The sequence below is a fragment of the Maylandia zebra genome, linkage group LG12 (assembly GCF_041146795.1).
Source record: "Maylandia zebra isolate NMK-2024a linkage group LG12, Mzebra_GT3a, whole genome shotgun sequence".
NCBI lineage: Eukaryota > Metazoa > Chordata > Actinopteri > Cichliformes > Cichlidae > Maylandia > Maylandia zebra.
Window position 1 is genome coordinate 6,249,038 of NC_135178.1, and position 26,036 is coordinate 6,275,073.

Sequence of the window (26,036 nt, forward strand, 5' to 3'; positions counted from 1 at the left end):
ATGTCAAAGGATGATAGCTTGAGTTGACAAGAGCTAAGTAATATTTTGTCATTTTAATCAAATTACAGCAGTAGTTGCAGGAACAGCTGAGAAAGAAAACCAGCCTTGTGTTGTAGAAGGGATTCTAATGGCCAGCAGGGGGTGACTTGTATAGAAGAATAGAAGAAAAAGAGTCTGACTTGAGACGTCATTTCCTGATTAGTTATGTTTTCAGTCGCTAGTTTTGTGTCTTCAATACAGATTTAATGCAGAATAAAAGGTGGTTAACCTCTGATGACTTGGACGCACTTAACGGTTAGGATCACGGCGATGACGTAGACCTGAGAGGGTTAATGACAAGTCCAAGCACTCACCTACGTCTTTTATTTTCAAAGAACCACGAGCAAAATGTTCAATGCGAGGCTTCAAGACAGTAGTCCACAATGACGCTTTTTTCACATACAGTCCATGAACTAAGTATGAAGAACATATAAGCACATTAGACCAGCGGTCTCCAACCTTTTTTGCAGGACGGACCAGTTTAATGTCAGACAATATTTTCACGGACAGGCCTTTATGGTGTTGCAGATAAATACAACAAAATAAAATGATACGACCAAGACAAAAACTGTGGTATTTTGTAAATATAATAGTAAACACAAATTCACTGTGTGTAACTTTATTAGCAGCGTCCTCGTGAAATGCGCCAACAACATTGAGCGTAACGTCCTCCTTTCTGCCCCTTAATGCTCTCTGGTCGCTATGGTAACGCGTAAATATTTCTTTCAAAATAAGACACACAACTACAACACGGTAAAAGACCCAGGGAAACCGAGCCAACGATAAAATCCCTGAAAACCTTAAATTTCACACCCGAGCCTCAACTCTCGCGGCCCGGTACCAAACGACTCACGGACCGGTATCGGTCTGTGGCCCGGGGGTTGGGGACTGCTGCATTAGATTGATTATATAACCATGTAGCGCTACTTTCAGCTGCTCTTTTATTTACAAGGGGCACCACAGCAGGTGCCTCCACATGTTTGACACAATCCCAAAAGCTTTTACGTCTCCTCCCCAGATCAAACCAGGCAAATGCGTAAACCACTACACTATGGAGCCACTTCACAGAGTGTGCTACAAGGACCATAACTAGAATTCCCATATTATGCGTTCGTACAGTTTCCTCTGACTGACAGGTTGTACTCTATTTCTTTGATTATAGGTGCAGCACTCAATTTACAAAAGCCCTTTGTGTTTAGACCAGAACTGAGTTCAGGACAAGGGCAGAGTCCTGCAAAAGCAACTTAGTAACAGTACTGTTTACCAAACTTCTTGTGTCAGACCATTTATTTCTCCTATTTCCAAGGTAATGGTAAAAGCAGAGCGCCGTTTGTCAGAAAGATTATTCAAAAATGTCATTAGGCTTTCTGGAGAGATGAGCTGTGCAAATATTAGATGCATATCCGAATCTCTTTCTTTACAGCAATATTTCATTAGTCTGTTAGATTGCGCTCTCCAAGTCGCCTTTTCACACATGTGGATGGTTGGGGTACACTACCAACACTGCCAGCTCGGCATGGAGTGCACTGTAGCACAAAAGTCGATGTGAAAAGTTTCTAATTGTCCCTCAGCATCATAATGTCGAGATGTAGCTCTGTTCAAGCAATGTTATAATAATGTAAGGTTCTGCCATCAAAAATAAATAAGCCACTGCGTCTTCACTTCCTCAAGTTCTAGGAGTGAATGTTCTCTCTAGCAGCTGACAGCAAAACTTTTGTTGTGCTGTGCAAAGTTAGACGTATGGCTTTGGCAAGTATATAAAAAGCAGACTGCTTTGAGGGGTTTGCAGACCTTTTACACGTGCAAAAAGCTGTATAAACAAAGCATTATATGGGCTCGTAAAGCCTTGCATTAAAATGTGATCTACGTGTGGGAGTGCAAGATTCCAATCGCGCTTTCATTTGCATTTTCCATTTGAAATAATAATGCCAACAGGTCCAACTTTAAATCCCTGTATTGTTGTGTACTGCTGCTCTGTATAGCCTGGATTACTCTGCTCCTTTTCAAAGAATGAGGATTTTTTTTTCTTCTTCTTTTTGTAATACTGCAATGCTGAGTTTATAAGTGCTTTAACAATCTCTGGCCTAAAAGCTGTGTTAAATTGAGGCTAAACACAATTTAAGTTGTTTTCCAAAACAAGATTAGTCGATTTTCTCAATTTGAAAACTACCTCTCCTAATGGAATTTTTATTGAACAAGTGTATGAATACAAACATCTCGGCTTCTGGCTCATAGCAAACGCACTTTTAAAACTTGCATTAAAGCGCCGGCTGATTGAAGCCGTTGAAAGTTAGTTGCGATTCTGCAGATTGTGCACTCTTTCAGTCTTTATATCAGCCCTAGATCAATCATCTGCATTCATTGATATGCTCCCTTTAAAAGCTCTAGATTTTGGAAAACTGTGCTATTAGATTCATAATGTTTGGGTGTAATGGTACACACCCATGCACTCTTCATCAAAACAAGGGCTGGTCTGAGAGAGCATCATTGCCTCTTGTTTATTTGCACAGCTTTTCTAAATAGACGCCGGCCTTATCTCGCTGCTGACATGTAGATCTGGAACTTATCAGCCTTTCCCCGAAGACATGGCTTCTGCTCCAGGTTCTCAAAGTAAATACAGAGCTTGGGAAGCTTTCTGTGCAGTGCTCCATCGTGCAGGAATAATTTACAGGAGATCTTCGAGCTAGATATTGTGGGTAGTCTCAGCAAACTCTTCAAGACCTGACGTGTCTGACCTCCTTCCTAACTTCAGCTGTGTTGTTTTAATTAAAATCTTTGTCAGTTAAACTAAATCTTGGGGGGGGGGGGGGGGGATATTTTTATGATGCCACAAAAACAGAGCCCAGACCAGTCGACGTGCAGTTCATTCTCAGACCATTTTAATGAATATAAACCGAAAAGTATGTATCAACTTTTTGTTTAGTGACACCAAAAAAACCTCTCATGGCACAGGCAGCACTCTGTTGGGTAGCATTTAATGGCTGTGTGCTGGCACAACACGAAATCTTAGCAAAAGGATGTGGGAGAGATGAATCGTGGTGGATGACACTAATCTATAGGCGGTGGAGTGGGTGAGGCTTGGAGGTGCGAATGAGCTGAGACATCAACAAATTTCACGAAGGAGAGTGTGAAATGTTCCTCTCAGGTGTTATTCATCTGTCAACAGATCAGCCAAAAGAAATGCAGCTATGCGTTATCATGTGATGTAATGCACCGATGTCTCTGTGTCCCCTGATCCAGATGTGTTGGACAGCATGGCCAGGTTTAGCGTGCCGGGAGTGTTCAACTACAGCATGCTGACTCTGTCTGACCACGAGAGGGTCTTGTACGTCGGAGCACGGGAGGCTTTGTTCGCCTTGGACCCCAATGACATTAGCAGACAGCTAAGGCCACAGGTAAAGCGCACATAAGCACATGAACGCACTTTAAAAGCTTTTTTTCTGACAGTGAAAGAGATACAAATACATTACAGTTCAATAAGGACAAGGAAGGATTTCAAGAAAAATAATTACCACCCGACTGCCACTGCAAACACCCACGCATTCTCAAACTCTTTTGTAGAAATGCAACAAATTAAATGATAACACATAAGATTTAATATCACACTGCTTCATGATGGACAGTTCAGGAACAAAAAACATCCTCCGCACGACTTGGTACAGAGTGCCGCAGAGATAAACACACATTTCAAATACTTAATTTAAACAGACCAAATTCAATTATGATATCATGTGTGATAGAATTATTATAGAAAGTCTTTAAAAATTATGAAGGTTCAGCTTGGATGAACAGGGAAGAAAACATTAAACATAATCTCTGCCTGTGCCACACTTTTTTGAAGTCTGTTAACTAACAGAATGACCTTATTCTATTCTTTTTTCCTTTTGGACTCAATGACATTTGAGAGCACATACTCTGGACATACTCTGGCAGGCAATCAAAGGACTTTATAGTACAATAACAAAGTCGACTGAGTAATACTAGTTGTTGGGTCTTTTGTCAGTCTGGCCTGTATTTTTTCTTAACACTGCAGGCCACATTGAAGCTTAGATTGTAAAAATTGCCACGCAAATGAATACATTCTCAAAATGTAATAATCCTCGAAGGGCCAAGAATATAATAAAATATATTAAGAGCTGTGTGCTTCCAGTGTGTCAACATTTCAATAAAGAAACTGTGTTGCCTTAGTATTGGCCCACATGTATTTTTTAAGCTTTTTTTTTTTTTTTTTTTGAAAGAGCAGGAAACAGCACACCATTGTATTAGCATCAGTCAGTTCCATTTATGGACCAGTTCACCTTGTTCTGGCAATTTAGAGCCCACTTCAACACAGTAAACTTATTACACTGCTCTTAATTTGTGAATAACTGATCCCATTGGCTATGTAGAGCCAAAGACCGAATTTATACTAAAACATAAGCATGCAAGATAAGTACAAGGAGATTTTAAAAAGCATGATCCTAATTCAAACAGGAACTTGAACATAATGCTGTACAGATAAAAGTATGATAGATTATAAAGTTGTAAGACTCTTGCTGCTCTTTGCTAATGCTAGCTTATCAGGTAGCATAGCTATCCTTACCAAAGTATATTGATGCTACAGCATTGCACTTCACATTGTACAGAGTAGGTGGTTAACAAAAAGTGTATTAATGGTAACTTTGTCATAAAAATGGTTTTATGACAAAGTTAGCTTTAATATTGGCTGAAGGTCTGGTGATATGTGTGTTTAGCTAGCAGTTATTTTAGTTAAGCTAGCTAGCTAGAAAAAAAGAAGAATTTTAGCTCTATAGATCCCTCAGCTGAGTTAAGCCTTAAAAAATACAATAAAATATCTTCAGACTGGTACAGTCATAAATAAGAGCCATCTTGGCAAATTTTAAAAATGGTCTTTATAAAATTAAAGCTCTAATTATTTTGTAATCATGATTTACAGTTGTTTTGCAAGGTTATTCAACTAGTCTTATTTTGAAATTTGCACACAGCAATGCTGTAAGTAAGCTGCCAGATATTAAGATGATAATGTGTGCAGCTATTGCCTCCAATATTTCACTTCTATCAGCACAAACATATCCACTGTGAATTTGTGGGAGTAGACAGGCACTCGCACACATCCTTGCCCAGGCTTTGGTCCTGTTCCTCAGAGTTCGTGGTGCACTCATTCAGTCTTGTTTTTTTTTTACCATCCTCGTTTTAATTTGTGGATCTTGTTTTTCTGCAAAGCACTCTGGGGTAAACCTGTTTCTTTAAAGCGCTCTATAAATACCCTTGACTTGACCTGACACGCAAACACTTGCACACAGAGAGATGCTAAACCCTCAAAGGCTCAATCTGGGTTTGCTTTGTTCCCTCAATAATTGGTCCATATTGCGATCAATACAATTACAGCAATGCAATGAAGGTGTAGTGAGCAGCCTGCAGCGGTTTGGGGATTGCTATCTGATTTACTGCTGTAATGAGCAATTATTGGATGCGCACACATACCCACACAGACTGACAGACCCTGGCTCAGCCGCAGGCTGTTTGAGTGAGGGTTATGAGTCTTACAGTAATGATAAGATCACCTGTTGTCATCCCCCAGTGTGCAATGTAGACGGAAGAAGCCAAGTCAGAAAAATAACTGAACAGGGACGAGGGAATAGTCCAGCCCCTCTGTCACCATCTGCCCATCACTCTCTCACCCCCTCCTTTCTTTGCTTTAACTGCTTCTCTTTTATTTCTTTGCTGCTGTCTGTCTTTCTTCCCTGGATATTTTCTAGGGATGTTTTTCTCAGCATTTAGACTTTCTCAAGACAAGCAGCTCCCATCTGTGTTTGAAGTGCTTTCTTCTGCATTATTTAGTTATTTTCTTTCCCCGTGATGACTGTGGATTATTTCATTGAATAATTTTCTTTCATGAATTTCAGTCAGTTCCATTTATGGACCAGTTCACCTTGTTCTGGCAATTTAGAGCCCACTTCCACACAGTAAACTTATTACACTGCTCTTAATTTGTGAATAACTGACCCCATTGGTACGTTACATGATGTGACATTTGCAGATCCACACGCCTTTGCTCAAAATAGTTTAACCAATATTTTTCTGTTACTTGCGAACCACTTCTGTTTTCGCGGGTTTGCTAATGGCCAAAGCACCGGTAGCGTTATTTGTGCTGACGTAATGGCCGATAACTACCAGAGCATTTCAAAATGCTGAAACTAAGTGGCCCTGTAATAGTGCTATTTCCCAAAATAAATGGGTTTTTTTGTTGTATTATAACCACACTGTAAAAAAAACTGTAGGATCTTTCGAAAGAAACTTTTTTTTAAGTTGATAAACTTGTCTAAGGCTCTGCTCATATGGTGTGTGTCTTGGACTGTAAAACAGAGCAGGTACTCTGTCATTAAATAGTCTATGATAAACTGCCAGAAATTGCGGCATACAGGATTTTGACTGAATTGGCACAATTTCAAAGGCTATGTGAAAGGAAACCTCGTTGTTCAATTGAATAGAAAGCAGTCTGGTATATTTTTGAATTATGTCTTGAGATCATTATGAGGTGCTTCCACGTGTCATTTAGCCAGTCTTTTGCACCCATGTGATACAGTCAGAATGGACAAACCTAAGCAGTGCATCCAATATTCAATGAGACCACACCTCTCAGACCACATTCAGAGCATGTGGCCAAATTCTTTCTGCACTGTGTACATCAGCGATCCCCAACCTTTTTTGCACCACGGACTGGTTTATGTCCGGCCTTAAAGGTGTCGTGGATAAATACAACAAAATAAAACCAGTACTGGTACAAAAAAATAGAATATTTATTCATAACACACAGGAAAAGACCCAGGGAAACTGAGTTAACGATAAAAATGAGGATGCTAAAAACCGATAAAAATCCTGTAAACCATAAATTTGACACCCGAGCCTCAACTGTCACGCCCCGGTACCAAAGGACTCACGAACCGGTACGGTTGGGGAACGCTGGTCTACATGGATGTGTCCTGGCCAATGTTCCCTCTAATTTTTCATGTGTCTGAGCGAACACACAAACTCCCTGAGCGATCCCTTGGACCACTGTGAGCGACATCAGACGTGTGCACTGTGGTCACGTCACCATCTAATCCATCCAAGTTACATGGTTTATTAAAATAATCAAATTACAGCATTTACATTTCTGTTAGTCTACTTTTAATTAACTGCTTTAGCCCACTTACAATGAAAATGTAAAAAACCTAGTCATTGACCTGTGCAGTACGTTAACACTATTGGAAGTAAAAATAACTTGAACTTTTGAGCCTAAAATGATGACAGAGGTCAGTAATTTTCACCAGAGGTACACTTCAACTGTGAGAGACAGAATGTGAAAGAAAAATCCATGAATCCACATGGTAGGATTTGTAAAGAATTTATTCGTAAATCAGGGTGGAAAATAAGTATTTGGTCAATAACAAAAATACAACTCAATACTTTGTAACATAACCTTTGTTGGCAATAACAGAGGTCAAACGTTTACTATAGGTCTTTACCAGGTTTGCACACACAGTAGCTGGTATTTTGGCCCATTCCTCCATGCAGATCTTCTCGAGAGCAGTGATGTTTTGGGGCTGTCGCCGAGCAACACGGACTTTCAACTCCCGCCACAGATTTTCTATGGGGTTGAGGTCTGGAGACTGGCTAGGCCACTCCAGGACTTTCAAATGCTTCTTACGGAGACACTTTGTTGCCCGGGCGGTGTGTTTTGGATCATTGTCATGTTAGAAGACCCAGCCTCGTTTCATCTTCAAAGTTCTCACTGATGGAAGGAGGTTTTGGCTCAAAATCTCACGATACATGGCCCCATTCATTCTGTCCTTAACACGGATCAGTCGTCCTATCCCCTTGGCAGAAAAACAGCCCCATAGCATGATGTTTCCACCCCCATGCTTCACAGTAGGTATGGTGTTCTTGGGATGCAACTCAGTATTCTTCTTCCTCCAAACACGACGAGTTGAGTTTATACCAAAAAGTTCTACTTTGGTTTCATCTGACCACATGACATTCTCCCAATCCTCTGCTGTATCATCCATGTGCTCTCTGGCAAACTTCAGACGGGCCTGGACATGCACTGGCTTCAGCAGCGGAACACGTCTGGCACTGCGGGATTTGATTCCCTGCCGTTGTAGTGTGTTACTGATGGTGACCTTTGTTACTTTGGTCCCAGCTCTCTGCAGGTCATTCACCAGGTCCCCCCGTGTGGTTCTGGGATCTTTGCTCACCGTTCTCATGATCATTTTGACCCCACGGGATGAGATCTTGCGTGGAGCCCCAGATCGAGAGAGATTATCAGTGGTCTTGTATGTCTTCCATTTTCTGATGATTGCTCCCACAGTTGATTTTTTCACACCAAGCTGCTTGCCTATTGTAGATTCACTCTTCCCAGTCTGGTGCAGGTCTACAATACTTTTCCTGGTGTCCTTCGAAAGCTCTTTGGTCTTGGCCATGGCGGAGTTTGGAGTCTGACTGTTTGAGGCTGTGGACAGGTGTCTTTTATACAGATGATGAGTTCAAACAGGTGCCATTCATACAGGTAACGAGTGGGGGACAGAAAAGCTTCTTACAGAAGACGTTACAGGTCTGTGAGAGCCAGAGATTTTCCTTGTTTGAGGTGACCAAATACTTATTTTCCACCCTAATTTACGAATAAATTCTTTACAAATCCTACCATGTGAATTCATGGATTTTTTTTTCACATTCTGTCTCTCACAGTTGAAGTGTACCTCTGGTGCAAATTACTGACCTCTGTCATCATTTTAAGTGGGGGAACTTGCACAATCGGTGGCTGACTAAATACTTTTTTGCCCCACTGTATACATATATATATATATATATATATACATATATATATATATATATATACATATATATATATATATATATATATATATATATATATATATATATATATATATATATATACGCCACATCCCCATTGAGTTCCTGATGGTCTGCAGGCCTATGCAGACCATCAGGAACTCAATGGGGATGTGGCGTATATATATATATATATATATATATATATATATATATATATATATATATATATATATATATATATATATATATATATATATATATATATACGCCACATCCCCATTGAGTTCCTGATGGTCTGCAGGCCTATGCAGATAAGGTCTGCATAGGCCTGAACCCCCTCAGTGAGATCATTAACAAGACTGGCTACGGATACCGACTACAGAACGGAGCCAAAGAGAGGGAAGGTAGTCAGAACTGAGGGGATTGAACTACCAGAAGGAAACATTGCAGACATAGAGGACAGTTACAAGTACTTGGGGATCCCACAGGCGAATGGGAACCATGAAGAGGCCGCTAGAAAAGCTGCAACCACCAAGTACCTGCAGAGGGTCAGGCAAGTCCTGAGGAGTCAGCTGAATGGTAAGAACAAGATCCGGGCCATCAACACGTACGCCCTGCCCGTGATCAGGTACCCTGCTGGGGTAATAGGCTGGCCAAAGGAGGAGATAGAAGCCACTGACATAAAGACAAGAAAGCTCCTTACCATGCATGGAGGGTTTCACCCCAAATCCAGCACCCTGAGGCTGTACGCTAAGCGGAAGGAAGGGGGCCAGGGACTGGTGAGTGTCAGCACCACAGTCCAGGATGAGACAACGAACATCCAAGAATACATTAGGAAGATGACCCCAACTGACCGAGTGCTCAGTGAATACCTCAGGCAGCAGAAACCCAAGAAAGAGGAGGGAGACGAGGAACCATCATGGAAGGACAGGCCCCTGCACGGTATGTACCACCGGCAGATAGAGGAGGTGGCTGATATCCAGAAATCCTACCAGTGGCTGGACAAAGCTGGACTGAAAGACAGCACAGAGGCACTAATCATGGCAGCACAAGAACAAGCTCTGAGCACAAGATCCATAGAGGCTGGGGTCTATCACACCAGGCAAGACCCCAGGTGCAGGCTGTGTAAAGATGCCCCAGAGACAATCCAGCACATAACAGCAGGGTGCAAGATGCTAGCAGGCAAGGCATACATGGAACGCCATAACCAAGTGGCCGGCATAGTGTACAGGAACATCTGTGCCGAGTATAACCTGGAAGTCCCGAGGTCAAAATGGGAGATGCCCCCAAGGGTGGTGGAGAATGACCGAGCTAAGATCCTGTGGGACTTCCAGATACAGACGGACAAAATGGTGGTGGCTAACCAACCGGACATAGTGGTGGTAGACAAACAGAAGAAGATGGCCGTAGTGATCGATGTAGCGGTTCCGAATGACAGCAATATCAGGAAGAAGGAACACGAGAAGCTGGAGAAATACCAAGGGCTCAGAGAAGAGCTCGAGAGGATGTGGAGGGTGAAGGTAACGGTGGTCCCCGTGGTAATCGGAGCACTAGGTGCGGTGACTCCCAAGCTAGGCGAGTGGCTCCAGCAGATCCCGGGAACAACATCGGAGATCTCTGTCCAGAAGAGCGCAGTCCTGGGAACAGCTAAGATACTGCGCAGGACCCTCAAGCTCCCAGGCCTCTGGTAGAGGACCCGAGCTTGAAGGATAAACCGCCCGCAGGGGCGTGCTGGGTGTTTTTTTTATATATATATAAGCTCTGACTTGTATTATGAGTATGAGGTCTGGTAGCTGCAAAGTTGTTGATTTTTTTAATGCAGCCAATGCGCTTTTAAACAAACATTTCAAACTATTTACAGAACAATCAGCTGTTCTGCATTAAATTTGATGCCACACAAATTATTTGTGCCACTCCAAAAGATAATTTCTGTCCACTATGAGATAAAGGAGAACAACAGCCTGATACCTGCAGTCCTGACAACAGGAGATGTATCACTCCTGTAACACCTGTAACATTCAGCAGTCGCCTCATTGTTCTGACACACACAACAAAACTATTGACTACAATACACACTCACTTCACAAGATTTGCGATAAATGTCTCAAATCTCTCACATCTCAAAACACCACCGTCACTCCTAAAACTTCCCCCCGTTTCTTAACAACTAGATGCCACGTTGCCATATCATTTTTTCATTGGTCGACATGGACGAATATGAAAGGGTGGGTTTTTGGTTTTGTTTTTGCTCACAGGCGGAGAGTGCTTTCGAGCATTTTCCTTATAAAACGCTGTTTTTACCGTTTCTTCCCGCAGTAAATATAAACAACGATAAAATTCAGGAAGAAAACCAAACATTGCATATATTTTTATCATAACTCTGGTTTTACGTGGCCTATCAACACAAAATCAAAACTGGTATAAAGTCCACACTTTTTCCATCAATTGTTCCGTCTCTCCTGCTCACATCTCCAATGGTTGTACACGTTGTCATTAACTTTGCTTCACTCCACATCAGCCACGCCGCTTTGCTAGCTAAAACACCAGTGTCGGCACAAACGGACGCTGTCATAGCCTGTCAACCACGTTGATTAGCTGTGTTGATACGAATGTGAATCGCATTATTGGCTGGACTATGGGATAAGGTGGCATCGTTCTAATCCCATACGGGAGCAGCCAGTCACTTACTGACTAACACCGCAAAACAGAATTGTTAAAGTATTAATTTTAATTTCAATTCAGGTTAGATTTTTTTTTTTTGTGCGCAACGCAGATTTTCTGTGCGCAGAGACGTGCACAGCTTAGAGGGAACATTGGTCCTGGCCAAACTGAAGGTTGGTCCTACACAACTCAAACTGTTGACATTGAATCAAAAGCAGGGGCGACAGGATAGGAACAAAAGCTGTTTTGTTTTCTGCAGAAATAATGGCTGTACCACAGCATTAACATCTAGATGACTTTACTGATAACAGATCATTAAAAGCACCCAAATCAACTGCCAGATTTTTTTTTATTATTTTCAATTATGAAACATCACATCCTTCCACCGCTCAGTTCACAGCTGGTCATGTTTTTGCTGGACATCACCGATTTACATGTTTTTGTTATAGTCAGTAAGGCTGTTATAGTTAATGACAGTTATTAACTGACCTTATATCCAAATATCGCCGTTTGTATGCAGCTATTCAACCAAATCTTTAGTTGTCCAATTTTTTTAAATGACTCTCTTGAAGCTGTATCATAGTTTTAAATAAACCAATTCATATTTTAGGATATTATTAGACATTCATTTTGCATAAGGCTGCCGGCCAGCTGTGCAAGGCAAAATAAAACGCTTTGAAGGGAATGATTGTGTAGCCCGCGTGCATATTCACCGACACAGGTTGTAGGACTTATAATAGCACGTCGGTGTGGGCCCGCATCTTAAATGGAGGTAACAGGTCAGTTCCAGTAATGTGCTATGCAGTTGCGGGGGAGGACAGGTTTGGAAAATTTGACCCATGCAGGACACGAGTATTTGGTCTTTGCAGACTGAAATGATGTAAGTTCTACATTTATTTGCATATAGAGTGGGGAAATGAAATCCAATCAAAAGTGGCCACTCAAGACACATGTGGAGATGCATTCTAATGCCAGGTGTGAACTGGTGTGCTTGGAGCTGTCCGCTTTGATCAGATCTCCCAAGATGCATGTTAATGCCAATTCTGAACAGGGTTTTAAAAGCTGCTGCACATCATTAAGGCAGTGCATTAATGTGATTTAGATAGGGTTTGTCTTTATAAGCCATTAGGTATTGGTGCTGAGGGTAGCTAGTACTACCATCTGAATGTATAGTTATTCTAATATTTAATGTGTTAGGGGGAATTGCAAAAAATTCTTGGGATGACTGGTGACTAATGAGGACTGGATAGGAAGCAACACTAAGCTGCTGGACTGGTTCATTTTAGTTGGTCTTTCTTTAGTTAAAGCTGCAGATCCTACAGGTGATATTTCATAGTCACTGATCTTGATGATTATTCACTTATTAAACCTTGACCACTGGAGCTCTATCATCTTCCTAGTGAACACAGAATATTCAATAAGGGCTACTAACACCAAAGTACATTTGTGAAACCAATAAAGAAACATACTTTTTTACCATTAAAAGCCACTATTGCTTTAACTTGTATCTCATTTTTAAACAGCAGTCTATCTATGCGTGTGTTTATATGGCAAAAACCCAGTTTGACTGCTGTTGGTTCAAATCCAGTCAAGTAAATCAGTTTAATTTTGAATATGCTGCTGCTCTCTGCCTGTAATGACTGGTATAATTATTTTTAATGGTGTGGAAACCTCTTAGTAAACAGAGTTCATACTCTGGATTTGTGTCCACAAAGCAAAGTTCAGCCACGTGTTACAGTTTCAAAAAAGTAGCTACTGTAAATAATTACCGACATTTATTTGTTAAACAGTAAGTATGGACGTATAAAGTGTGAAAGAATGTGCATGTTTCCTTTTTTTATTTGCTTCCCCCCTACATTTTTACCAAAAAAATGTACCTTTTGGAGGATAAAAGCCCACAGCTAGACAGGTAGTTTGTACAAGTGCATTAAATTTGAACCTTTTTCAGTCTGTCTTTGATCCTTTAAACAATGCTACAATCATCAGAGAATTGTTCCGCAGTAAGGACCTCACGGCTTCCTACCTAACACAAATCGCGTGTTTGATCGGGCAGGAACACGACTGCCAGGGAAAGAACCCCGTGGCTTTTCTCTGCACCGCCTGGGCAGCTCAGTTGGTGGATTGTTTTAATTAACTTTACTCTATCTTTAGCTCAGAACTAGTGTAATACATCTTTCTGAACTAGGCCTTTCTTAGCATCCAAGTGCATCTACGCTCATTAGTTCTTGGTAGAGATCATCTTTGAGATTTGTACATTTTGAACTATACTGTATTTGTCAAATATACTGCTTTTGTGAGATGGTGGTTGTTGCTATAGTTACTGCAGCTAGTGGTTAAGAATACAGAGCCCAGTGGCTGAGTTAGACAAAATGGCAAAAAAGGAAAGGACTGTTTTTTGCGGTACTGTGTCTCGGTGTGCACCTTATTACAGCATGCAGTATGTACACAGTATATTACATACAGATAGACAGCACACTTACAGCTATATTACTTGTGGGCAAAAGGCAAATAACATCATTCCATCTGTTTCTTTCCTTTCTCCAGATTGACTGGCCAGCTCCGCAGGACAAGAAGAGGGAATGTGTTGCCAAGGGCAAAAACAACCAGGTAATGTAGAACTCAGTTGACGTGGCTGTTGGGGTTACCTGCCTTGCTCAAGGGCAGCGCAGCAGTAGTTTCTAAGACAATCATTTCTAAGAGCATGAAAACATTACTCACTCCTCTACTCACTCAATTACAGTTTATCAAACCGGTCTGGGATTTCAGACTGGAAAGCTTCCAGTCATTACATTAGCACACAGAGAACGTGCATCTTCCAGACAGGGTCAGCAACTTTTAAGGTGGTTCAGTGTGTGTGTTTTACGTTAAGCAACAAAAGAGATACTGAAGTCTTTCTCCAACAATGATGGAATGTTATGAAAAATTGGTTGCACTGCAAGGCAACCTGCTTTTATATAACCCATTTTACAATTATGTTATAACAAACACAAGTAAATAAAACACATTTTGTTTTTTGTCAAGGGTTGAATAAAAAGATTAACAGTAATCCTGTATCTGTGTGGGAAAGTTACAGTACATGTAAACAGCAGCTGTTTAGCTTAGCCTAACACTAACAGAGGAAGTGGAGGGAAACAGCTGACATGATGCTATCTACTATTGTGTAACTGTGATTTTACATGGGTTATTTCTTACGTTACTAAGCAACCCAGTATATAACATGTCTGTGGTTTATTTCATATGAATTAAGTAGGCAACAAACAGCTAGCGTGTTGGCTAGCTAGCTGTAGAGGAGCTAACAGGTTGTTTCCAGGCTATAAATATGACAAGCTATGCTCACCTCTGGCTGGCCATACCTTTATATTGATGAAGACAGACAGACTGCAAACCACTGTAAAGCAATTTTTGTTGTTCTTGTTGTTGTTTTCAAGAGGGTGGAGTGCTAGCAAGGTAAATTCATCAACTCTATAATTGTACTGCACAGATCCCAGCAAGTGCCTAATAGCCTAGCACACAAAAAATACTAGATTTTCCATTCACCACAACTGGAGCACAGGCAGATCATTTCAATTAAAAATGTAGGAAGGTCATGCTGAAGGGTGCAGCCACCTTTGTCAGCATCCACCTGTTTGTAAAACTGTCCAGACACCTTAAAATGTAAACATTTAAGGCTTTTAGACAACTTAAAAAGGTGTATTAAAAAACAATACTATGTACAGTTGTTATGCAGAAGGAATTACTTTAAAAAGAGCATCAATTTTTGTACCAAACTGACAGATTGTAAGTATTTTTCCATCTGTTATAAAACTGGGCAACCTTGGAGCTATGGAGAAACTTCCAAGTGGCCACTAAAGGAACTGCAGTTTGGGGGGTTTTTTTACTTTTTTTTTTATTTGCTTCTTCAGTCCCCAAGGTTTTCCATTATAGCGTTGTCTTCTTACCTATTTCTTAGCAAAAAGCTATTTTTAATACATGTATTTTTTCTTGATATGACATATAAAAGATGTAACACAGTAATCCCAAACAAACCTCAATAGGTCTTTTGGTTTTGAAAATTTTGTTACAATTATATTCAGCACTGTAATAATACTAAAATTCAGCATCCTCCAGTTCTCACCACCAGTTATGGTACATTTGTAAACTGTGTAAATTGGTCCCTGCTAGCTCTGCACTTTAGTCTCAGCAAAAACCTCTCACTGCTTAGGAAGCATAATCTGCAAGAAGTCATGTTAAATATTTTATAGAAGCACACAGCGCTTTTTGAAATAAAGCTAAAGCTTCTCTTGATCATTCGTAACTTTTGATGGGGTTTAAAGGAGTAAGGGCGTAATAGTTCACTGGAGTGCAATAGCAGCAGCAGTAGCACTTCTTTAACTAAAACGGCCTCCAACTGAAGTAAAAAAAAAAAAAAAGAAAAAAAAAAGATATTTTTATATGCTTAGAAATTAGTGCAACTGGAGATTTAAAAAGACTCAAGCAATTTTAAATATTCATTAGAACCTAATGCATACTCAAACTTTACCTTCTGAAGATCGAAAACTCCTCTTTCCATAGTATGCTGGGCTGTGATGGGGAGAGCTGTAAACATTCCTTTTGTTCTTCATCTTTTATTCTGCTGATCTACTATCTACTATAAAAATATCTCACAGTGCTTTCATGTGTTAATTTACTTACTATGTAGGAATCACCATATGGCATTTAAAAATGCCTGTTGTTACATTTAATTGGTTTTCTTTTTATGTAGCATTGTAGTTTGATGGAGGACTATCTGCCAGACACATCTCATGCTACATCAGCGACCGCATTGAGCTGAAAACCTAAATTTAAAAACATCACATTGCTCATATTACTGCCTCGAGACAGAGATATTGTTTTGAAGCTCGTTGGAGGGCAAGATAAACTTGGTGTACTGATTTATTTACTACAGTAGAATGACTCATGTGTGAGCGTCTGTTTCCATTTCCATTCAAAGAGCTTTATTCTTCGTCACAGTGCAGACAATAACGGGCACTTCCCATGAATGATTCTGATATTTAGACACATATTTTTTAAATGTATCGGCATCTTTCTCATTTACTTTAATGATTCTGTTGTTTCACCACCTTGAGTGTATCCTAAATTGGGCACTGGACTGTCACGTTTATATTGACTGATATCAAAGTAAATCATCAAAGTAAATGTAAGCTGATTTTGCACCTTCTTAATACATGAATTTATCTGGAAGCATTTTCAAGTTTGGTGAGGATCCAGAAGAATTCACAGCAAAGCTTTGGAGTAAAGCTAAATCTCAGAGGATGTGTTAAGTATTCTGAAAGTCTTTGTGGTGGAATAGGTTTCTCCCCTTAGCCGAGGATAAAACTGCTCCGATTGCCTTGAAAATAACTCCTCGTCACTCTCTCACAGACCGAGTGTTTCAACTACATCCGTTTCCTCCAGAGCTACAACCACACGCTCCTCTACACCTGTGGCACCTACGCCTTCCAGCCCAAATGCACTTACGTGGTAAGTACACGTGTAGCTCCGTAGATAGCAAGTCACAGCGAGCCTGTGCTGACAGGTGTCTACTTGAGATTTCTGCCACCTGACCTGAGGCAAAGACCACTGTGTGACAAAATAAAAATAAATGCAATGGAAAATAAGCATCTCAGGCAAAGGTTAGCCCAACGTGTGAAGGCCCGTGCGCGTACACGTGCACGCATATCGTGTGACATTGATGCAACAAGACAACATGGCGAGCTGTGAAGATCTGGTCCTTGCAACGGACAGACAGACCTTGCAGCTGTGCAATGTAGGTCAATACGTACTGATGATCCTCATTATGTGCGTGTGAATCTTTGCACGTTTGCAGAATGCAGATTCTTTTACCCTCAACGCTGCAGCCCTGGAAGATGGGAAGGGAAAATGCCCGTATGATCCCGCCAAGGGGCACACTGGCCTTATAGTGGGTAAGTATAGCCATGTATATATTCATGTGTGAGGAATAGTAGTAAAAGTTTTTGGATCTTTCTGAACGGATTTAGGATTGTTAAAGAATCACTTTATCCCAAAAAGCAAGACAAATCCCTAGGTGGAAATTCATTGACTTCTATTATCAACAAAAACACACAGTCAGCTTCTGTTGTTCCATCTCAGCAGTTTGTATACTGAAGGGAACAGCCCCGCAGTTTTTACAGCTCTAAAAGAAGCATTAAATGTCCATCAAATCTCGACAAACTGCTCATGCAGAATTTCCCATCTGTTTTCTCGCCATACTGTTGCTCTGAGAGTCCAGAAGTCCAGTTTAACTTGCACGCTGCATTCCCTTCACTGCGGACAGCTTCAGTGAACCTACAGGCGCCCATTCACCGTCCTGCATTTGTGTTTCCCAGCTGAACCACTGACCCTCTCCCATTGTAAGCCGGTACAATAGTCACTAAAAAAGAATGAAACTAAAGCTTGCATTTTGTTGGTACAGATAAGGAGCTGTACTCGGCAACACTCAACAACTTCCTGGGTACAGAGCCAGTCATTCTGAGAAACCTGGGCCAACAGCATTACAGCATGAAGAGCGAATACTTGCCTGCTTGGCTCAATGGTAAGATTTTCTTTTTTTTTAATGAACACATAAGGCAAAGAAGAAAGAAATTATGAGCCCAAAGCTGAAGAGGAAAGACAGGGTGGGACGAAAAAGAGAATAGCAGGAGCAAAAGTCTTTTGTCCTGGGAGATTCTCACATGGATCCGGCTGCTGAACGATGCTTCAGATATTTAGCAAATTCTAAATAAATTCTAATATACCAGAAAATATTACATTTTCTGTTAAAAGTCAAGCCATAATCTGTAAATTAAGGCTGTAAATAGAAATGTGGAACAACTGAGGCCAAATATAAAACACAATAAAGATGAACTACACAACAGGTTTCTGCACACTGTTAGTCTGTTAGTCTTGTAGGTAGTTATTTATATATGTGTAAGAAACCCGCTTTTCATCCTGTGTGAATCAATCCCAGCTGCTGTGTTCAGAAGAAAGATGAAGAAAAATGTCAAGTCATGCATACTTTTGTTTGAATTAAACTATAATATTCAGTCTTTTTCCCCCAAGTTACAACATTACTGACAAATTAAACTTGTATTCCATTTTTTAAAAATCACAATAGAGGGAGATAACATTCACTTCCTTTTAACAGAGTTTCATAAAAAAAAGAGCAGGAAACATGCAAAAGAACAAGAGAAAGAGAACTGAGTTGCAGGAAATGAAGACCGCGCCTGGGCTGCAGCGAAGGACGTTATCTCTTGAGGGGGGGCTGAGTGGGGGGAGAGGAGCCAGGCACTTGGACAGAATTGAAGAAGAGAGGAGAGGATGAAATCACAGCAGGAAAAAATATGTGATGGAAAGACAGATATGAGGATTGCTGATGAAAAGATTGAGGGACTGATGAGGGGAACGGAGGAGGGAGAGAGGGAAGAGGAACATACAGCTGAGGCAGGGCTTTCATTATTCATGCTAATACAGAGCTTTTATTAAAAAGCCGACCTGCAAGGAAGCAAGCCTCATCTTAATTTAAGCAATTCTGACCAGCCTAAAAGCATTTAATTGGCCTGGGTTTCAGCTGAGAGTTGTAGTGCACTGTGATGATTTAAAAGGCGGCTTCAGAGGCTTTAATACTGAAAACACCAGTCCATCTGGGGAACCACGGTGTCCTTGCAATTTAAAAAAATACACGTTTGCATAAAAATTGTAGAATTGAAAGCCTCCAGCAGCTCGAGTCCAAAACTGTCTGTATCTGCTGTTGCACATTCAGAACCTAATGAGGAGTACAATCTGAGAAACAGAACGGTGTCTAGAGAAAGTAAAAACGCGCATGCACGCAAACACACACACACACAGAAAATGGACCATTAACAAAAAGGTAGAGACACAGAGAGTAAAAATGGCCAAGAAGAAGAAGAGCGATGACAGAAAATGACAGAAGACAAAGAGGTGAGAAAGGGTGTCAGGGAATGAAATAGAGGTGTCAAGCTTTTGTGCTTACACCTGTTTTTGTTGTGATTCAGTCCTGCAGGGCGAGGCTGTCTCCGTGTTTCCATGTAAATATCTGATTCTGATTGTGTGTGTTGCATGTGCAGAGCCTGACTTTGTGGGCTCAGCCCTGGTGAGGGAGAGCAGCGGCAGTAAAGAGGGCGACGACGACAAGATCTACTTCTTCTTTACCGAGCGAGCCATGGAGCTGGATTGCGACACCGAGCCCAACGTGGCCAGGGTGGCTCGCGTCTGCAAGGTAACGCCTGACGCAGCGGATAATCAAAACGGATCCCAGAACAGATTCAATTAAGAATCTCCTAGTAGCGCCTTAACCTGGCACCTGTGGGCGTTTATTAATTGGGAAAAACACAAACTCATTCAAACAGTAATCAATCTGTAAGTGCACAGGGACGGATTTGACTGCAGAATTGTAGTTTCATGCACACTTGACTGGAAATCAGCTGTTTTCCATTTTCTCCAGCTGTTTTGGCAGCTGTTTCTGAGCACTTAATAATGTGAGGCAGCACTTGCTAACAGTTACAGGCTTCAGCTGGAGGCGCCCATATAAGGAAGCAACCAACAGAATTGATTGAAATGATAAACAGCATATAGAGTAAATACATCGACTATGCAGAGTTTTCCTTATAGGTACAAATTGGAAAGTAAGTCTCTCCTGGTTGTTCACTCAGATGCATTAGCAACTCGCCACTCCTCCTAGCAAAGCAGTGATGAAAGATTTATACCTCCACAATACCCTTAACCCAACCTTGTCAAATAAAGAGTAGTGGTCAAATCTCATCAATGACTCCACAGCAGCTCATGTTGTCATTGGTGCAGCATTTAAACTGATAATTAATTATGATTAAATTTATGTAATAAAACCTGTTCACATTGATTTTGTCATTAGTTGCCTTTACCAAGGACTATACTCACAAATTACAATGAGCCTGAAGGTAACAGCGCATGGATCAGTGTTAGATATATTGCTAACATTAGCTAATTAGCGCTTGTCTTTGCTTTGATAATGAAGAATTTCTTGTCACAGTGTCACAGAATTAGTGACTCAGATAGACCACTTTCTCGGGTATATATCTGCAACTGCTCATTAATGACAATTATCTAGTCAGCTAGTCACATTAGAGCAATTCAGCGCATTCAGGCATGTTGGCATGGCCGAGACGACCTGCTGAAGTTCAATTTGAGCATCAGAATGGAGAAGAAGGATGATTTAGGTAACTCTAAGCATGGCGTGGTTGCTGCAGCGAGACCGGGTGGTCTGAGCATGTCCATCCCTTTACGACCACAGTGTCTCAAAATCCAAATGGCCACCTTTGGGATGTGGTGGAGATTCTCATCATGGATGTGCAGCCGAAAACTTTGCAGCAACTGTGTGATGCTGTCGTGTCAACAAAGAATGTTTCCAGTATCTTGTCGTTGAAGAGTTAGGGCAGTTCTGAGTGCAGAAGGGGCTCCAACCAAGTACTACTAAGGTATAACTAATAGAGTATCTGGAGAATAAGTATTTGGCTGCCTGTTTTTTTTTTTTATATGCTTTCATCCCGATGGCGCTGTGTTTGTATCACAAGACCTAAACATTATAAAAGAAGAAGTGAGTCAGAACTGCCTTTGTAATGACTAAAAACCAGAGTGGATGCTGTATGAAGATCACAAGTGCCCAGATTTTGCAGTTTGTTCACATATCTGTTTATCTTCTAGAACTGCTTTCACAACACAAAACTGAGCGCACACAAATGAGTAGCGAGATAACGTGGGAACCACATCTGTTTACTTAAATGAACTTTTTCTTTAGAGGCTTAAAAGTAGCAATCATAAAACCTCCAGCTCAAGCATCAAGAGCACATTTAGTCAATGCCAAACCTCCCAAGCAACCGGCATACAAGTTTGAATTAAACAGCATTGCTCTGTTCATGTGCATTTGAAGTTTTCATGATCATATGAACATGTTCTGCTATAAAAATACTGAAAAAACCCACAACGTCTGCACAAAGCCAGCTGTCGCGTGTTTTTGTAACAAGAGCAACAGAACTTCAGCTCACTGCCAGTTTACTAACAATGTGCTACACCGAGACAGTTGCACTGACATAGATGTATTTGGTAATTAATGCATTAATTTGCTTAATGAATGGCCTCATTAGGACAACTGATTAGGTTTGATACACCACAGTGATTATGGCCAGACACAGACAGAGGTGATTTCTGCTATGAGGCGAGTCGACGAGAGTTGAGACGTTCAGTTACCGTTACAGAAGTAGAGTGTCACGTTACACTTACTTATGCTGCCATGTAATCTTAGCATCTTTTAAACCAGGCAAACTATAAAAGCTGGAGACAGATTGCTAATAGTCGATGGAGATGTATGTAATTTAGTGTTGAATATATGCTCTGGTTTATGGGAAGCGCCCTTTAATGTCTGCGAGGATGAACAATAAAGCTCTCTGAATGAAATTAGAAACAGATGCTGTTACATGATGTGTACTACAGCAATGAATAATTCAGCACATTCTGCTTATACCCCTATTACAGCAGGAGCACAATATCTATGTCTCATTGCTATAAAATGAGCATTTTTGTGTTTTCCTTTTTCTTTTTTTCACATCTGCAATCACTGAGGACAATAAAAATGAGAGGAATGAGGGAAATGCGTCTCTTTTGTGCCCACAGAGCAATACAGAAATAGACCGCTCGTCAATATAGATTCCATTTTTATTGTAAAAGTTAATATTGTTAGTGCCTTTATCTTCAATTTTCTCGGGTAGACCTGAACGTCTCAGGCTATAAAAGCTCTTTCAGATCCTTTTTTCAACATGACAGAAGCTCAGTCAGCCAACTGATGCGAAAAAAATTTCGTATGTATATTCAGAGTAATTACAGTGTATTTACTCGGATGATATTTGGCTTTTGTGGGGTGAAGGCGAGGCCAATGAAATGCAGAATTCGTGGCAGCCTAACAGGAAGGAGAGAGAGAGGCCAGCCAGCTCAAAGCGAGCCACACAATACTTTGTCACGGTAGAGTTTTGGTGTGTCTAAGAACTAAAACGTATTCAGTGTTGTGTGTGTAACAGTGGGCACCATTTGGTAACCATGGCGATACTTCTACATTCAGCATGTGACTGTGGGGCTTTTACCCGGATAAGAAAGCAGAGGGCTGCTGTGTTGGTATCCTCTGTTAAGATCGTTAAATAGACACAGTAATCATCCCACAGTATTTCCACTGCTTCTGCAGACTTGTTATTAATTATCATGTACAATCGCTTAATAACAATCAATAGGAGTCGTTTCTTGATAAGCTGCTGGAGCCATCAGAGAACCTGCGTACATACAGGGAGTGCTATACTAAAGTAAAGAAGTAAAGTTTAGTATTTAAAACTAAAATTCAAGAATATATATATTTTTTATTTCAAACAGTTAAAAAAAACAACTCTTTGGTTTTAATCAGCTACTTGATTAAATATCAAGTGGAAACTGAAAAATCCTCTCTGAACATGTTTTAAAACGATTAAAAATAAAGTACTCTCTTTCATCGGATCAGGTCAGATCGAGTCTTTTAATCTTTGAATCTTTGAATTTCTATTAAGAAAAGAAATGCCATTGTCGGTGTACGTGCACTGAAGTTTTCACATCACATCAGCTGGATCTGAACTAGGCAAAGCAAGTATGCTGTCACAAAGTGACTGCAGTGCTTAGTCTTCTTAAAACGAGATTAAATGTTTCTTGCTTCAGAAAACGAATATGAAATCCGTCCACTGGTCCCAAACCTTGCTGTTATTCGTATTAAGTCGTATTTATGTTTATATTAAAGTGTTACTGAATGCAAACGGTGGGTTAAAAAAATAAGCATTAAAAAAATCCTAAAATAATAATCGTTAGTCATAAATAAGATTTGATTTGTGCTCTCTCTCAGGGCGATCTGGGTGGAACCAGGACCCTGCAGAAGAAGTGGACCACCTTCCAGAAAGCCCGGCTGGAGTGCTCCCTCCCAGAGCGTCACGTCTATTTCAACAACCTGAGAGCCGTCTTCACCCTGCCGGGGCAGGACTGGCGGGGGACCACCTTCTACGGCATCTTCCACGCTCAGTGGTAAGTCGGAACGACAGCGGTGCAAAAGAGACCGCAGACATCACTTTGTTTCAAACTAAAACCCAAATAGATGTAAGTTAATTGCCACATATGCTATCAGCTGTCATCTGCCAACCTGTCAGCCTCTTACTCAAACCAATGGTCACTCTGAGAGGATGGCTCTAATTATGTACTTTGCGTGATTAGGTATTTCCTGCGTAATGAGGCCTTTAGCTGACATTAATGTGAGTTACTTTGAGAGAATACGAGTTGAGTGTCCCTGAAAATGTTTTACTGCTTTTATTAGAGATTAAACGTCTCGTGGTTTTAATTTAGCTTTGAACAATGGTGGGTGCATTTTCCAAACATATTACATCAGCTTGTCGAGCATTCATTTTCACGGCAAGACAAAGGTCTTTAAAATCATGCATGACTCCAAAGTGATCGGTCCAATCAAAGTATTTATATATCTTGTTTTAGCAACTGCTTTATTTTATAGGAGCAGAAATCCACCCTGAGTAAATCAGATGTCTCGTGAACACACCGTGCTGTTGTCCACTCGCTGCTGTTCCATTTCAAACACAGTGGGATGAAAATTAAGTCATTTTGAGCGCAATAATTAAACTACAAACTGTTAATTAAAAGGGTGTTGACAGTCATGATTCAGCTGTGAGAAGTTACTCCAGCATTATTAGCGGAGTAAAGACGGCTGTTTGTTGGGCATCACGGCAGCGTGTTAATGAGCTACTAATCAACAAAGAAACTGGAGCGAGGGCGGAAGGTTGTCCTCAGAAAGTTGGAAACGTTCTCTGTCTCCAGGCAGCGCCCTTTGATGTGAGTCTTTTGTGCTCTTCAGTAAGATATCATATCGCAAACTGAACCGGCTTTGAACTTCCAGCTTTGTTTCTTGCTCGGAGTTCCTTTTGCTGCTTGAAAAGAAAAAAAGAGCCTAATCCCCTCGTTCTTTCTGTGTGTGACTTGCTGGGGTTTCCTTAAAGCCCCCTGGCTTTGATAGAGATAACATTAAGATAATTGGACATTATGTAAATGATGACTCGGGAGCTCAAGCCATAATGTGACTGAATAGGGCTGCGTTTTAACTCGCTAAGACATCGGCGCTGTCCTTTGGTTGTGACGTTGACCTTATAAACCCGCAGCTCTGTCACACATTAACAGGAGGAGCATTGTTCTGAAATGGAAGAGGACATCGCATCATATGACTTCATGAACTCGGCCTTTCAGAAAACAAAACACACATTGCAAAGAAAAAATGGAGAGAGCGTTTAAAGCTAAATAGCAATAGCTGTAAATTCGGACTTTGCTACTTTTCTGACTTGCTCAAACTTGCTCTGCATCTAAAGGTCAAAGGTCACTCTTTTGAGGATGCCGATGTTCACATTTTGGACAGAGACGACAGATGGTTTGAAAGAGGAGTGAAAGAAGCCGTCTATGTCCACTGTGAACGACCATCTTTGAACAGAGGGCGGGGCTTACAACACCAACTGTCTGCCATCTATAATCCAGTTTTGAGATCCCTTCTCTGGCGCCTTAACGCCCACTCGCACCCTGGGTCATTTGACCTCAGTAAATCGCATCATAGGGTGGGGCCAGGTTTCACAGCGGGTTCACCCAAAACCTTTGATTGTGGCCATGTCCACACTAATACGTTTTTGTTTGGAAACGCATGTTTTTCTCTCCGTTTTTGCCTTCCGTCCACACTGAGACGGCGTTTTTGGTCAAAGAAAACGCAGCGTTTTGAAAAACCTCTCCACAGCGGATACATTTGAAAATGCCGTTTTCACGTCGCAGTGTGGACCGCGACACCCGGAGCCTTTTTGAAAACGATGACGTATTCTAGTCAAATGATGCAGTCATGTGACCAATTAAACAAAGACAGCGGAGGGCATTATACAGCAGTTGTTTTGTTTGCTCTCAATTTTGACAGCCCTATTAAAGATTAATATCAGTTTGTACATGCTCCAGATAGCACTTTTGCAACTTTGTACTTTTGTCTTACTCGCAGCAACAACTCCTCATTGTCTGGCCGATTAAAAAAACTCAGTCATTTTCCAAAGAGCCGGAAAGTAAATAAACAGCAGACAGAAATGACACAGGTTGAATTGTCTTACATTTCACTCATGCGTAATACAGGAACGTAGCGTTTTCGATGGTTGCAGTGTGGATGAACAACTGGTCGGAAACGCTTGAAAACAATAGTGTGGAGCGTTTTTAAACGAAAATGCTGTTTTCAAATTGATCCGGATTAGTGTAGCCGTTTTCACACCTTGGATCATGTGATTAGGTAGAGGATCAATAGGGGGTGCAGGACCCTTTTGGGGACACTCCCACAGGGCTTAAATTTGTTTAGAACTGAAGAAGCTTCTCGGATGAGAGGTGAAACGTCTTCAAGGAAACTTAAAGAAGTC

General features: G+C 41.0%; 1 protein-coding gene across 2 annotated transcripts in view; it reads left to right on the forward strand.

Annotated features, from left to right (window-relative positions):
• The window catches only part of sema4c (sema domain, immunoglobulin domain (Ig), transmembrane domain (TM) and short cytoplasmic domain, (semaphorin) 4C), a 110,226-nt gene that overhangs the window by 68,748 nt on the left and 15,442 nt on the right, over nt 1–26,036 (forward strand). For both annotated transcript variants that reach the window (XM_076890611.1, XM_004567270.4), the window contains 7 exons: nt 3,280–3,434; nt 14,080–14,142; nt 16,936–17,034; nt 17,381–17,477; nt 17,987–18,106; nt 19,638–19,789; nt 23,456–23,631. In XM_076890611.1, coding sequence (XP_076746726.1) covers nt 3,280–3,434; nt 14,080–14,142; nt 16,936–17,034; nt 17,381–17,477; nt 17,987–18,106; nt 19,638–19,789; nt 23,456–23,631 — 862 coding nt within the window. The remainder of the gene's footprint in view (nt 1–3,279; nt 3,435–14,079; nt 14,143–16,935; nt 17,035–17,380; nt 17,478–17,986; nt 18,107–19,637; nt 19,790–23,455; nt 23,632–26,036) is intronic.